Source organism: Sinocyclocheilus anshuiensis, unplaced genomic scaffold, assembly GCF_001515605.1.
Source record: "Sinocyclocheilus anshuiensis isolate Anshui unplaced genomic scaffold, SAMN03320099.WGS_v1.1 scaffold831, whole genome shotgun sequence".
NCBI classification, from domain to species: Eukaryota; Metazoa; Chordata; class Actinopteri; order Cypriniformes; family Cyprinidae; genus Sinocyclocheilus; species Sinocyclocheilus anshuiensis.
The window spans coordinates 604,342-619,450 of NW_015542380.1; the positions used below are offsets into that span (position 1 = coordinate 604,342).

The 15,109-nt window shown below is 36.2% G+C and overlaps 2 protein-coding genes across 2 annotated transcripts; one reads left to right on the plus strand and one right to left on the minus strand.

Moving 5' to 3' along the window:
* The first annotated feature begins 251 nt into the window (after positions 1-251).
* On the plus strand, positions 252-5,013 carry LOC107692584 (microfibrillar-associated protein 2-like). The gene is made up of 7 exons (XM_016491687.1): positions 252-328; positions 1,681-1,765; positions 1,876-1,905; positions 3,477-3,515; positions 3,587-3,674; positions 3,812-3,885; positions 4,483-5,013. The coding sequence occupies exons 2-7, from the start codon at positions 1,720-1,722 to the stop codon at positions 4,584-4,586; spliced, it is 381 nt and encodes a 126-aa protein (XP_016347173.1). The 5' UTR covers positions 252-328; positions 1,681-1,719; the 3' UTR covers positions 4,587-5,013.
* Positions 5,014-10,073: 5,060 nt separating this feature from the next.
* LOC107692585 (single-stranded DNA cytosine deaminase-like) lies at positions 10,074-12,049 on the minus strand. The gene is made up of 5 exons (XM_016491689.1): positions 12,018-12,049; positions 11,051-11,216; positions 10,651-10,930; positions 10,436-10,551; positions 10,074-10,124 (listed from the first exon to the last, which is right to left on the minus strand). Exons 1-5 carry the CDS (start codon positions 12,035-12,037, stop codon positions 10,074-10,076), a joined length of 633 nt encoding a protein of 210 aa, XP_016347175.1. The 5' UTR covers positions 12,038-12,049.
* Between the last annotated feature and the right edge of the window lie 3,060 nt (positions 12,050-15,109).

Consider the following 15,109-nt stretch of genomic DNA (forward strand, 5'->3'; position numbering starts at 1 on the left):
TTAAAAAGGTCCAAGACAAAATTAAGTGTGGGATAAACCCTTATAACATTCTCAGTTGTGTCCGCTCCTGACCTAATGCAATGAAAAGAATCAATAAAACAAATGAAACATGGCGTTTTTTATATAGTATAAAACCTATAGCAAAACTCTATATATACACGTAACTTCAAAATTCGGATAAATATGGGAAGAGCGAATGACTAATAGAGAGAGAGGGAGAGAGAGAGACAGGCGGAGGGATGATGTGGGGAGGGAAGAGAAAGGGAGGGGAAAAGTAAAAGCCAAAGGATTCTGAAAAACACAAGGAGCAGCAGAGGATTGGAAATTCGTAAGTATTATAAAAACCAATTCTTTTGAGAATATTACATCATTACAATCATCATATAACACATCATCTAGTCAATGCTTTTAACACATAGTAAAACAGAAGCAAATGTGGGTAGATAAATGATGAGATAAATATGTACAAATCTCTCAAAACAACATGCAGCGGTATAAGAAATGCACACTTTATATGAAAGAGAATGCAGAATGTGAGGGTCTGCTGTGTGTTGATGCATATGTGCACTATACAGTTGAGTTGTCAGGTTATGAATATGTAATGGCTCCCTCAGGCAAAACTATGGTCTGAGGGAATGCATAGGGGTACATATGTGTTTATGACAAATGACGAGAATTTATGCATCTGTGTGTGTATATGAAAGCATATGTGTGTGTGAGGTTGTTGAGTCCACAGAGAGGGGTGGGAATGCACATTCTTTAGTGTGAGCTCATGTCTTGGACTCCGAGAAACACAGGCTGAGAGGAAAAGACTTGGGGAGAGAGAAGGAAACAGACAAAGCTGGAAGGATGGAACAGCTGTAACTGATCTCTTTAATGAGCGATTGAGAACAGAGAACTCATGTTCTGTGACATCAATAAATGAGAATCTGCATGAGTCACAGGCAAATGGAAATCTAAATAGGTTTCATCCATCTGCAGTTCTGTTTTCTCATGCAGTGTGTCTTTTAGAATTCATTTGTTCTGTCTTTTGAGGATGTCTATAAATGGTTACATTTTGGAAGTGGTGACTTCCAAAGTCTTGACAACATGGCCTGTTAAGGAGGAAATCTGCTCTGCCGGCACACAGATACACTGAGACCGGTCTGATAACTGACAGAAAACAAAATTGCATTCGCAATTGGTCTGAATGGACAAATGACTCTAGTCAGTTTTAAATAAATACTGTTCTTTTGACTTTCTATTCATCAAAGAATCCTGCAAAAGTAGGTTCCACAAAATTAAGTAGCACAATCAGAAATGTTTCTCGATTAGAATGATTTCTAAAGGATCATGTAACACTGAAGACTGGAGTAATGATGCTGAAAATCCAGCTTTGGCATCACAGAAATAAATTCCATTTTAACGCATATTAATATAAAACCAGTTATTGTAATAATATTTCACAAAATTATAGTGAAAAAAGTTTTATCAAGTACAGCCTTAACAGAATTCAAAAACATTAAAAAAAACTTACTGACCACAAACATTTGAATGGTAGTGTATTGATTTTATACTTTATATCACAATAACCTTTATTTTTTTATGCTAAAGTGGAAACCGGCTTCCATTTCATCCATTGTAATTTTGAACACACTGAAAGTAATTTCAGGATTGTTATGATAAACATGCTTTCTCCAGGCCCTGAGCTGTGATCGGACCCCGTGAAGACCCTGAAAGATGGGCAGCTATCCAGTCTCTGTGCTGTTATGCTGTTGTTTCTTTGGTAATTCCATCAGAACACGAAAACAGAAGCCAATTAATTTAATTAATATGAATGAATGATTCTTTTTGAATGCCCAGCCAACAAAACTTTTCTGCTATTTTTTCTCACAGTACTTGTTACTGTCCGGGCACAGCAAACTGGTAATTCTCCGTTTTGTTCACTAATTCAACTGTTTTGTTAAACAATTGTGTGAAAACTTGTGTGTGTGTGTGTGTGTGTGTGACCAGGCCCATGGGGAAGTTGTCACAATAATTATATCTCAGTAACAATAAAGGAGTCAGAAGTCCTAAACATTATCACATGGATATTTTTATGAGTGCCAAGGATGAGTTGTGTGTTTTATCTGTCATAATTTTTTTTAAATAATGTAATTATTTAATCATTTTAGGATGTTACCTTTTCCATTTATGCTGTTTTTATTTTTACCAAAAGGCTATGAAATAGTGATTCATAACTAATGGTTTTAGTGTGATTTCTAGAAATGAATCAAGTATTTGGAAAATCAAGGAAACATTTATAATGAATGTCAAGTTGTAAATATTTTATTGGATTGAAATTGCTATTTGCAAATCTAAAATATTTTTAAAAGTCCTATAAATGACTAGAAGATGAACAACTGACTAGAAAAGAAATGTAAATTCATCTGTAATAAAAAGTGTAAAGGAGAACATTCAGTTATTGAAAATTATGGAATAGTGGAATTTATTTAATCATTTTAGTCAAATATTATTATTATAAATATAATTTTAAATATTTCTGTCTTTACATTTTTAATTATATAGTTTGTGTAAACAAACAAAAAAGAAAAGAAAAGAAAAATGAACAGCAGAAGTATCAGAAATATCTTTGGGGGCCTTCAAATACTGTGCATCAGAGTCAGAAAGGATGAGAAAAATTTTAGAAAATGTCTCTCTTGTGTATAGAGAACGTATTTCATTACTTATTTTAATTACAAATAGTATTTCAAAAAAGGTATTTCCAAAAAAGTCCTTGTTGTTACTACTTACCCCCTATATGCCCTGTAATGAACTGTATCTTTTAGCCATAACTTTAAGAGACTTTAACCTCTTAAGACCCGGCAAAACATTTTAGCAAAAAAATAGTATTTTTTCATGTCATTACATTGTTTAGAGCATTAAAAAAAAAAAAAAAATGTTTTAATGATATTTCATTCATAAGTTATGCTACGTCCTTGGAAGAGGACATCGGGACTCAATTTCTTTAAAAAAAAATGTAAAAAGACATGAATGAACATGCATAGGCAAAAACAATTTATTTTTGAAACCCCATAACATTTTCCTGAGATGCTGATTTATGACACAGTTTAAAAATTAGTCCCATTTAAATGATAATTACAAAAAATTATCATATTTCCATAAGACTGTCACTAAATTAATATCAGACATTTTGAAGACCAAGGAGAGGGAGTGGTCATGGTGAAACATCCAAACATTTAGTATCTCTGAAAAGCCCTGAATGTGCTCTGTACAGGACATCCAGACTCAAATCTGTGGCATGTATAGTCTCAGAGAAATTCACTAAAATATAATGTCCTCATATGAGGATGCAGGGTCTCAGGAGGTTAAGTTATGTGTCTCTATACAGACACTGACTTTCAAAAATAAACCCACCCTGAAAAATATTCATTGACAACTAGCCCTGGTCTCCTCTACATGTTTTTAGTTTGCTGTGTGTTTCTTTTTCTTGCCAGAAATCCCTGACACTGATGCCACTGCTTTGCCACCGCCAGGTGAGTTTGTATATACAGTACACCATTTGCATCAACAGTAAGACAATAGCAGTCTTGTCTCTGTCCCACAGACTGCAGAGAGGAAACATACCCCTGCACCAGGATGTACTCTGTTCATCGACCGATAAAGAGATGCATCCATTCACTCTGTCTCTACAGGTGGCTAAATCACTGACAAACACACACATCATCATTTCAAGCTGCTTTCTCTTTCTTGTTGACATTCTCCTCTGCTGAACAAAGAGATTTGTATTTGATATGGTGCATGTGAAATGAACGACATCTGTTTTCTGCAGTCTTCCAAGAGTCTATGTGATCAACAAAGAAATCTGTGTGAGAACCGTGTGCCAGCAAGACGAGATCCTGATGGGTGAGACTCTTAATATCTCAGTAACAAACTATAGAACGTGACAGTGTGGATGGAACCTTATGTTTTTTTGAGGGCCGTATTTTTATATATATATTTTGTTATCATATATTCTTTTACTCCTGAATTCCACTTATAACGGTAGTTCAGATTTCTTTCACTGTAATTTAGTTTTCTATGAGCAATTTCTATCTTCCACATTTTTCTGACAGTTTTTGCTACTAAATATTTAGGACTTCACTGCAAAGATCATTTTAATCAATCTTAATCAATACTTTTGTCTTGTTTTGCAGTGAAAATATCTAAATATGAACTTTTATCTGAATTATTATCTTAAATTATTTAGTTTTTTTCTTGTTTCAAGCATTAATCTCACTAAAATGTGTTAGATGTATTTAAAAATAGAGAAGGATAGAATTTTATAATTAACAATTCTATAATAATTAATAATAGTATCTTCATAATTCAATAGAGATTCATAATATCTTACGCTACTGTTGGCAGTCAGTAAGATTTTTTTAATGTTTGTGAAAGTAGCCTTGTGCTCAGCAAGACATACAACCTGAAGGTAGTGAGTACTATCTTTTTTTTTTTTTTCAGCTGAACTCTGTAGAGAGAAATCGGGTTGGCCAAAACGCCAAAAGAGGACAACTATGAGTCGCTGTCGCCACGCCAACCCAAAAACCTGGGCAAACAGGGCATAAAGTCAGATGGATGACAAAGGCAGAGAGAAAAAGAAGAGATTTCTGGTTTCAACAAATACCACTATAAATCAGAATGTTGAATCTCAAAATGTAAACTTGTTACATTCCTAACACAAACTGTGGTCCAGTGACCTTCACAAATATTACTGTTCAATAATCACTTTTTGTCACTTTTTTTAAAATAATTTTAACGCTTGTGCTTGAATAAGCTTGGATGAATTTCTCAGTGTTTTTAAAGACTGTATTTCAATAGGATCACAAAGGGCATGACAATGCACAGCTCTGGTGCTGAATGTTAAAGTAGCCCACTCTATAACCACTATTTGCTTCATATTCTTCTATTATACTGTATGTCCACACCAACCACTGTAAGTAAAAGACAAAATCCACAATAGCAAATAAAACAATTTATATTTTCACTCTCAAAGATCAGTCTTTCATGGATCTTATTGAAGTGTTGTGCCATTATATTTAAAGTGACTGACTAATTTGCTTTGGACTATGGGGGGGAAGTCGTGGCCTAATGGTTAGAGAGTCGGACTCGTAACCCAAAGGTTGCGGGTTCGAGTCTCGTACCGGCAGGGATTGTAGGTGGGGGGAGTGAATGTACAGCGCTCTCTCCCACCTTCAATACCACGACTGAGGTGCCCTTGAGCAAGGCACCGAACCCCCAACTGCTCCCCGGGCGCCGCAGCAGAAAAAAAAAATGGCTGCCCACTGCTCCGGGTGTGTGTTCACGGTGTGTGTGTGTTCACTGCTGTGTGTGTGCACTTTGGATGGGTAAATGCAGAGCACTAATTCCGAGTATGGGTCACCATACTTGGCCACATGTCATGTCACTATAATGTTTTATGTTAGGATGTCCTGTTCTTACTAAAAACTACTAGAAGAGATTCATATCAGAATAGCTTTATATGCAGTAAAGCATAAGTGTGTTCAGTAGTTAAATATTTATTAATCTTTAACACAACAAATAGGTCCATTTACATGTAGTATCATGGAATAATACATAGACTGAACTGTAGAGGGAGACAGATATGATAAAAAAAAAGACCTGTCCAGATTGGAAAACACTACAGCTGTGATACAAGTGTCTCTTCTGAGTAATTAATTGTTTTGATAAGTGGAGATAAATAATGGAAATGATGTAATGAGTTGATTTAGGGCTTGTGTCTGGTGCCTGAGACTGTTTACTGATCTCACTGCGGTCATGAATAACACATTTTTGAGACAATATGTCGACAATATGTTTACTGATACGTAAGCGGATGGAAGACAGAAATAAAATTGTTAATTGCGTTTTTTCCTATTTTTTCTACTTTCCGGTTTGAAAACAATGATAAGTATCACTAGATACGTTTAAAATGTGATTTGTACCCTTCTACACTAACCTTGTTTGAGTAGCTTCTCACATGATGCCATCCACATGCATCTGACAAACGATTTTCATCAACCTGAGGGAGAAAGAGTGATAGAGAAGAGGGAAAGAGACAAATTTTGGCTTACCCTTACCAAAAAGTAGTATACTTCAAGTTTATTTTAGTAAGTATACTTAAGTAAAGTTCAAGTATATATGTGTTAGACTCTTACAAAAACGGTAAGAGTTCAGAGAACTGTACGAAACATCCTTTTAAGTGATTAGCTAAATGATGTTTAGGTCAAACGACTCAAATCGATTGCATGAGAGGCGGTGAGATGGAATGATAGAAGCAACTTTTTCAAAACGGAATTATTTTCTACTGGGTGAAGAAGTTAACATCTTTTCACTCACCACTGTCAACTTATACAACAAAGCTTGAGCATGAAAGTCAGATAGGTTCACTGGCAGTTTTTCAATCTTATAATCACACATTAGTAAAAAAGAAAGACCCCCAAGTTGGTAAAAGATAAAATTAGGAATAAAATTCCACAAAGAAGGCTTCCTCAAACTAAATTTTAACCTTTTAAGAGTATTATTTAAAACAGAGAAATCTAGAAAGTCAAGCCCACCATTTTTAAGGGAATTTATGGCAACAGATTTACGAATGTAGTGCACACGGTTCTTCCATAAAAAATTAAATACAATCTGATTAATAATTTTAACAGTTTTATTGTCTAAATGTATAGATGAAGCAATATAGGTTAGTCTAGAAATTCCTTCTGCTTTTGACAGAAGCACTATACCTCTAAGGGACAGGTCCCTTAAAGGGTTAGTTCACCCAAAAATGAAAATTAGCCCATAAATTACTCACCCTCAAGTCATCCTAGGTGTATATGACTTTCTTCTTTCAGACGAATCCAGTCGGAGTTATATTAAAAATTGTCTTTGATATTTCAAGCTGTTTCATGGCAATCAGCAGATGTTGCATGCGTCAGTCCAAAAGCACTTAATTAAAATGCGCCCATCCATAAAAAAAAAAGTGTCTCACACGGCTCCGGGGGGTGAACAAAGGCCTTCTGTAGCGAATCGATGCGTTTTTGTAAGAAAAATATCCATATTCAAAACATAATAATCACTTTAATGTAGCTTGCGCTCACTGTTGTAAAGGGAAGCAGTTCCGGGCGGATGACGTATGGCGTTCAGCTTTGCGCATGCGCCGCTCAGAAGTGACGAACACAGAAACGCAGCGGAGAGATCAAAACAAAACAACCGTTACTAATTAGAAGTACAGAATGAGGATTTGTAAAGAAGAATGTCGGAGGATTTCGATATAAGCCAAGAGGAGACTGGTTTTCCTTTGCTAAAGTAAGGAAACTTTGCTTCCTTTGCTCCTGTAAACAAACGTTGGTTTTCACGAGACTCACAGGCGCATGCACAACTCTGACCTCATACGTCATGCTCCCGGAACTGCTTCTGTGTACAACAGTGAGCGCAAGCTAGATTAAAGTGATTATTACGTTTTGAATATGGATATTTTTCTTACAAAAACGCATCGATTCGCTACAGAAAGCCTTTGTTCACCCCGTGGAGCCGTGTGAGACACTTTTTTTATGGATGGGCGCTTTTTATTTAACTGCTTTTGGACTGATGCTTGCAACACCCGCTGAGTGGCATTAAACAGCTTGAAAGATCAAAGACAATTTTTTATATAACGCCGACTGGATTCGTCTGAAAGAATAAATCATATACACCTAGGATGACTTGAGGGCGAGTAATTTATGGGTTAATTTTCATTTTTGGGTGAACTAACCCTTTAATAACCAAAGATTAAATTTACTTTTAATCTTTTCAAAGACAGGATTAAAATTCAGGGAAACCGGGAAATCTTGTTCATTTTTCGAAATGGCAACGCCTAAATAATTCACAGCTTCTTTTACAGGAATACCATCCACAGATAAAAGGGAGTTTTTCAAGGCTAATATTTCAAATTTTTTAATATTAAGGTACAAACCTGAAGCATTAGAAAACAACTGAATAGTTTTAATTGCCTGATGAACCTGGCTAGATTTTTTTTAAAATAAGGCTGTGTCATCTGCTAGTTGACTAATTAAGATATCTCTACCAGCAATATTCGTGAAAAAAATAAAAAAATAAAAAAATAAATTTTGTGACGTGACATGTGTCCAAATATGGTGACCCATACTCAGATTTAGTGCTCTGCATTTATCCCATCCTAAGTGCACACACACAGCAGTGAACACACACACACCGTGAACACACACCTGGAGCAGTGGGCAGCCATTTTTTGCTGCAGTGCCCGGGGAGCTGTTGGGGGTTCGGTGCCTTGCTCAAGGGCACCTCAGTCATGGTATTGAAGGTGGGAGAGAGCGCTGTACATTCACTCCCCCCACCTACAATCCCTGCCAGTACGAGACTCGAACCCGCAACCTTGGGGTTACGAGTCCGACGCTCTAACCATTAGGCCACGATGAACAAGAATTCCTTCTAACGTACTGTCCTTAATAAAATGACAGAAGGCTTGAGTTTGAGCTTGAGGCTACAATAAGAAAGAGATATACGGAAGCTGGACAGCCTTGCCGAATTCCTCTTTCTAAGATAAATCTCTGTCGTACCATGTCCTAATTATGTTTTAATGGAAACTGTAATGACACCTATTGGTCACCCTTCTATTAGTGGCTTGTTAAAACCACTAAATCTTAAGCTATGTCCCAAAACACACTACAGGAAACCATTTTTAATGGTTTTAATAAAAGTTGATGGTTTGTAATGGTATTTGTAGTGGAAACCATTAGAGTTTCTGTCATGGTTTCTATTGTCTTTTTTTTCAGCAGGGATGTTACATGAAAACAGCATAGGGTCACTGTCCAGTCACTGTCCGGAAACAAGGAATGTTAATAAACTGGAGATAGAGTGGGCAGAACTGCATAAACATTATGCACTTCCTGAGTCCCCCACGCAGAACATATAGCCTCAACAATACACATGATGTATATGCTGTGTAAACAACTGCTGTATGTAAGAATTTCACAACTAACACTGACTTTATCCAATTTGGTCAAATTAGGATGTTAGGATGGGTCTTCACTCATCAACCTGGCCAAGGGCCTCTTGGTGGGTGTAACCCTGTTACAAATTACTAAATAGTACATTATTAATGTGTTTACATACATTTTGTGATATGTACATTGCAAATACCTTATTACAGTTATATAGTTGTACATTACATTTTATTTTGCTTTATTTTAATATTGTTGGGACATTTAAACATTTTTAAAGCAACCTCTTATGCTCAGCAAGGCTGCATTTATTTGTTTTCATTTATATATAAATACAGTAATATTTGAAAATGTAATTTATTCCTGTGATGGCAAAGCTGATATTTCAAAAGTCCTTACTCTAGTCTTCAGTGACATGATCCTTTAGAAATCATTATAATGTGCTGATTTGGTGTTCAAAAACATTTTTTATTATTGTCAGTGTTGAAAACAGGTGTGCTTCTTAATATTTTTATGGAAACAATGATACAATTTTCTTTAACAATTTGTTGATGAACAGTTAAGTTCCCAAGAACAACATTTATTTAAAATAGAAATCTTTTGTAGCATTATAAATGTCTTTACTGGCACTTTTGATTAAATTAATGCATCTTTGCTGAATATAAATATTAATTTCTTTAATAACATTTTCAAAAAAAATCTAACAATTTCTTAAAATTAATTAAAAATGTCTTAAAAATGTTTTTTTTCCCCCAGATTTTTTTCATCTGTTGTTTTTCTAGATTCTTTAATTATATATATATGAATTTCTTTTTATTGACCCTAAACATTGAACATAGTGTATACGTATTCCTGGGACAGTTCAAATTATGAATCATACTTATTTAACACAGACAAAAAAAAAGCAGCTTGAAAATGTTTGTTAAATGACAGCTTTTATTTCGGCATCCAACATAATCACATTAATGCTACATACAATACAGTACAAGATAAGTATTAAGTCAGATTCAAGTCAAAAGATTAAAGTCTCAGGTCATACAGCACCATTTCTCTTCATCCCATTCAGTTCATATCTCAGTGTTCATTGATTTGCGAATCTCATATTTGTGATCATAGCCCGAGGAGAGCAAAACCGTCCCTCAGATCTTCAGTCTCGCAGGGCTACAGTGAAAAAGAAAAAGAAAATGATTTAGCGCTGACAAATATGATATGACCTTTGACCTCATCATTTATGTAGCATATGGATTACTACCACAAATGCTCCTATTAAATAGACTGACTAAAATTAAAGGACACTTTCTTAATGACTAAATTTGTCATTGCTATTGTACTACATTAAAGTGATTATTACGTTTTGAATATGGATATTTTTCTTGCCAGTAAAATATTCAAATTGTCACATTGTGTCATCTAATACTAGTCCTATAGTTTAATTAGAATTAATCATATTAAAATTACTGTAAATTTGCAACCTGCAGGATTTGATTGAGTTTTCGAACAAGTCGGACAGAGTTTTGGTGAAGGCCATCCCAGGCTTTAAAACTCCTCTCCCTCCGTGCAACAAATGTTTGCCAGCAGTAGAAATAGTCTAGAAACAAAACAGAATCTAATAAATAACAAGTGTGATATGAGTTGCCACATTACGTCAGAAATATTAACCACGCCCCTCTGTTCCCTCCCCATTTACCTTTATAACTCATCACAGTGATCTGCACTCCTGCCCTCTTCAGGTGTCGCAGTCCTTCCCTCTCCTGGCTGTCCTCTTCATCACAGAAGTAAAGGCGTGACACAAAGATTCTCAGACGCAGATTGGGCGTCTGTGACAGGAAGTGGGTAAGTTGTTCAGCACATTTAGAGCAGGGCGACCAGGAGCAGAACCAGGTCACTGCGTAACACATTCTCGCACCGTCCACACTGGAGCCCCACAGCCCCGGACACAACGCACCCAAGTGACGTAGGAAGAGCAGCTTGAGACGAAAACAGTTACAGATGGAGAAAGAATGAGTAAGAGGAGTAAGTTTTTTTTCTTTCTATAATAATACCTTAATGTTTCATCTTTTCACATTATCAGTTAATCTTTGCCTCACCTCTACATGGCAGCCGGAGCGATTGCGCAGGTGTCCGAAGTCAAAAGACAGGGAATCAGGGCCGGTGCGTCTCTTTACTACAAAACAAAGGTATGTCTCGTGTCTCCCTCGGGCCCAGCGCACATTCTTATAATGGAAGATAAATTTCCTCTGGGTCATGAGCACACTATATCAAAATATGATACTTTGTTATTCATTTTATACATTTGTCATTAAAAAAAGATAATAAACACTGAAAAAGAAATACTTCAGGATTCTTCGTTTAATATCTATACGTATTTAAAACAATAACAACAAACATAATTCAAGGTATATTCTCTGAAATTAAGTCTTGTATACATAATTCTGATTCTTAAATCTTTTTTTTCTTGCAAACACACGAACAAAAAACAACAAAATTTCTATACTGTAATATTGTGCTGACATAAAAATGAGTTTTTAGTTACTCTCAAATAAAACTAATCTGCTACTTTTAAATAAATTAAATCACATTTTTAATTTAAAATTAAATGTAATTTTAAAAATTAATTAAAACTTTCACTAATTAATTTGCTAAAATGCTCAATAATTCAATAGTCTATGCTGTGTCTACAGCAATTTGTAGTGATCACATTGTTCAGCACGACTTTGACACCTGAAGTCATCAGTGGTCGGTTGAGTTTAGACTTGGTTTTTAACCATGTGCATTTAAATATAGACTCAAGAGCAACGTGCATCAAGTCATTCCCAGAATAATAACTATCAGTTTCAATTTACGCTTTCTGAAACTGGAGAAAATCTATAAACAGGTCAATGCACTTGCACATCATTAATGTACAGGAACTGAATGACATCAAAGCATTGATTTATTCCTTAATTAATAAAGCTCTAAAAAATACGATTAGCAGTTCTAATGGATATAGTTATTTTTGCCTACACAGACTAAAAAAAAAAGTCTCTCACTATCACTTGTTTTGTTTTCACTTACCTGTCCAGCTTGCTGATCATTCCGAAAGTCGAAACTTGCTAACTCATTTAGTCAAGCGAAAGTCAGTGAGAGTTTAAAAATGGGTTGAGGAAGAGGGAGGTATAGAAAACCTATGACATGTTCATATAGCTGTAAGAAAGAGGGTCTCTGATTGGGTGAAAATGGTTTTCAAACCTGTTTGGGAGGGCTGAGGTGAATTTAAACATTGATACAGCTCAATAACCTGGGCATGTGATATTTAAAGAGATATGTAAAAGAGTTACAGTCTTAGTTGCACAGGCAAAAGACAGTGAAAATCATGATAGATTGTGAATTGGATGGCATAGTGGATGAATGGTTGCATGCATTTATTATCTATTTTTAAACTGTGTATTACTTTTCCAAGTTTATACAATAGCACTTGACCTTGTCCTCACCGTATATTAGTCTCTTGAGCGTTTGACGTGTTTTCTAACCTTTTTGCTCCAGAATGTGCGTCAGACATTGCTGCCAACAGCATAACCAAAGCCAGTTGGAAATTTCCAGATCTCTTGCACCCAGTCAGGGAAGCCTCCACTTCATTTTTCCCACACAATTCCAAAAACCAACTCCCATATACCTTCTCTCTGTTGCTCAGATTTTCTCCATCCACACCCTTTCCACTTGTTTAGTTTTTCCCACAGGGAATAAAAATGGGGGGAAAGACTTGTTTTACTACAGTAGGTCACCACAAGCCCCGGAGACACCTTCACAGAGGGTTTTTCCAAAAAGCTACTTAACCCTCACACAAGCACACACTCCAACACACAGGTAGCGAGAAGGACCGGCGAATCCGCCTGGTTTAGGATTTACAGCATGCTTGGTAATTTGTTGCTGTCTGCAACTGTCTTTGGCTCTTTCCTGGTGACTTTAATGTTGGCATCCTGTGTGTTTGTCTGTCTCCAGTCACTCGACTTCACCCTCTCATGCACTCTGCGGCCAGGGAAATCACCGCTCCCCAGTGAGCTCCCTCTCAAGTGTATGTGTGTGTATGTCTGAATTCGAACATCTGGAAGAGATCTGTCTGCTCCCATGATTTACCTTCCGACTTTCTGAGGTCTTACCGCAATGCGCTATGTGTGTATAACATGGGAAAACAGAGAAAAGAATATATTGTAGGTCCTGCTCCCGTTAAAGCTGATTCTCATGATTTTTTTTTACTTCTAATGATTTGTTTTGATGTGTGTTATCAAGAAAAAGACTAGACTTTTGTTTAAGACAAATATATTGATATACACTCATGATACTAATCATTATAAATGGCCAGTTCCCCAAAAAAGTACAATTGTGTTATAATTTACTCCCCTTCATGTCGCTCCAAACATGTATGACTTTCTATCTTCTGTGGAACAAAAAAATATATTTTGAAGAATTACTTTTTTGTATATACTATGAAAGTCAATGGGGTCCAATATTGTTTTGCTCCAAAAGGGAACGAAGGCTCCAAAAGGTTTTCCAAAGAACCATTTTTTTGTTCTTAGTGTGAAGAACATTTTCAAAATCTAAACAACCCTTTTCCTCTATAAAAACCCTTTTGTTCAGTGGAAAGGTTCCATGGATGTTAAAGGTTCTTCATGGAACCAAATATGTCAATAAAGAACCTCTATTTTTAGGAGTGTACTGACTTTCATTGTACAGACAAAAACAGTTAAAACATTCTTCAAAATATCTTCTTTTGTGTTCCTCAGAAGAAAGAACATCATAGGGGTGAGTAAATGGTGATAGAACTTTTAACATTTGGTTCTCACAGGTGACCCAAAGCCCACTTTCCTTTGTTTTTTTGCTTAGGGTGGGCAATGAAGACCACCACATTGTGTCAAAGAGCACAACAAATGAATCGAATCATGGCCGGAAACGCAAAGTCATATTTTCCGAAACGCACCCACCTACACTAGTGCGCGCGCACACACACACACACACACACACACACACACACACACACACAACCCCATCGTGACAAAATCAACCACAACTCCAAATACACTTACTTTCCAGAGTCATGAACTCACATCTGTTTCCTGGCGACAATAATAGTTACACATCGGTTAGGGGGATATAGTAGCAGGTGTTCAATTGCCTGAGCAGCTCTGTACATTGTAACAAAAGCTCCTCCACAACAAACCCGCCACTATGACTCGCAAAAGCTACCAAAAGGAAAGATGAAGTAATTGTGCTCATTAGTTGACTAACACAATTGTAGCCCATGAAAACTTAGTGGCTGGTACTAAAACAGGTTTTTACATTAGAGTCGTGCGTGTGCATGACAAAGACACGACACTGCCTGAAGACAAAATAGGGTTACGGGTTCTTCTAGTTGTGGATTCATTTATCTACCTCAATGTGAATACACCGAAGAGGTCTGATAAAAGGTAAAAAGTTTCAGGTGAAAATTCAAATCATCCTGAAACTGCATTTAAACCTAGATATGCATAATACTGCTTACAGGAAAGTAATATCAAAACCAGCTAAATGAGTACAGTTAGTTTTTTAGTTAGTTCAGTAATCTCTTTTGATTTAATTGGTAAAAGTCCCAGACTGTAGATATGCCCTTGTGAAAAAGAACTGTGCTTAATTCTATTAAAGGGGTCATATGATGCTGCTAAAAAGAACATTATTTTGTGTATTTGGTGTAATGAAATGTGTTTATGCGGTTTAAGGTAAAAAAAAAAAAAACACATTATTTTCCACATACTGTACATTATTGTTTCTCCTCTATGCCCCGCCTTTCTGAAACGCATCGATTTTTACAAAGCTCATCGGTCTGAAAAGCGAGGTGTGCTCTGATTGGCCAGCTATCCAGTGCGTTGTGATTGGCTGAATACCTCAGGCGTGTGGCGGAAATGTTACGCCCCTTACCATACTGTGATGCTGTGTATTGGCGCGATGAGACAACAGCAATAAAACCCATTACAAATGAGGCATTTGTTGCATCCAGTGGGGACATAATTACTGATTATAATGACTTATACTGTCTTTTTACGCGTTGCGTATCGCCCCGCGTAAATATAAAACCATGTCGGCATTTGTGATCGGAGAAATGACAAACAACAAGCCCTACTCTACACTGCCCAAAA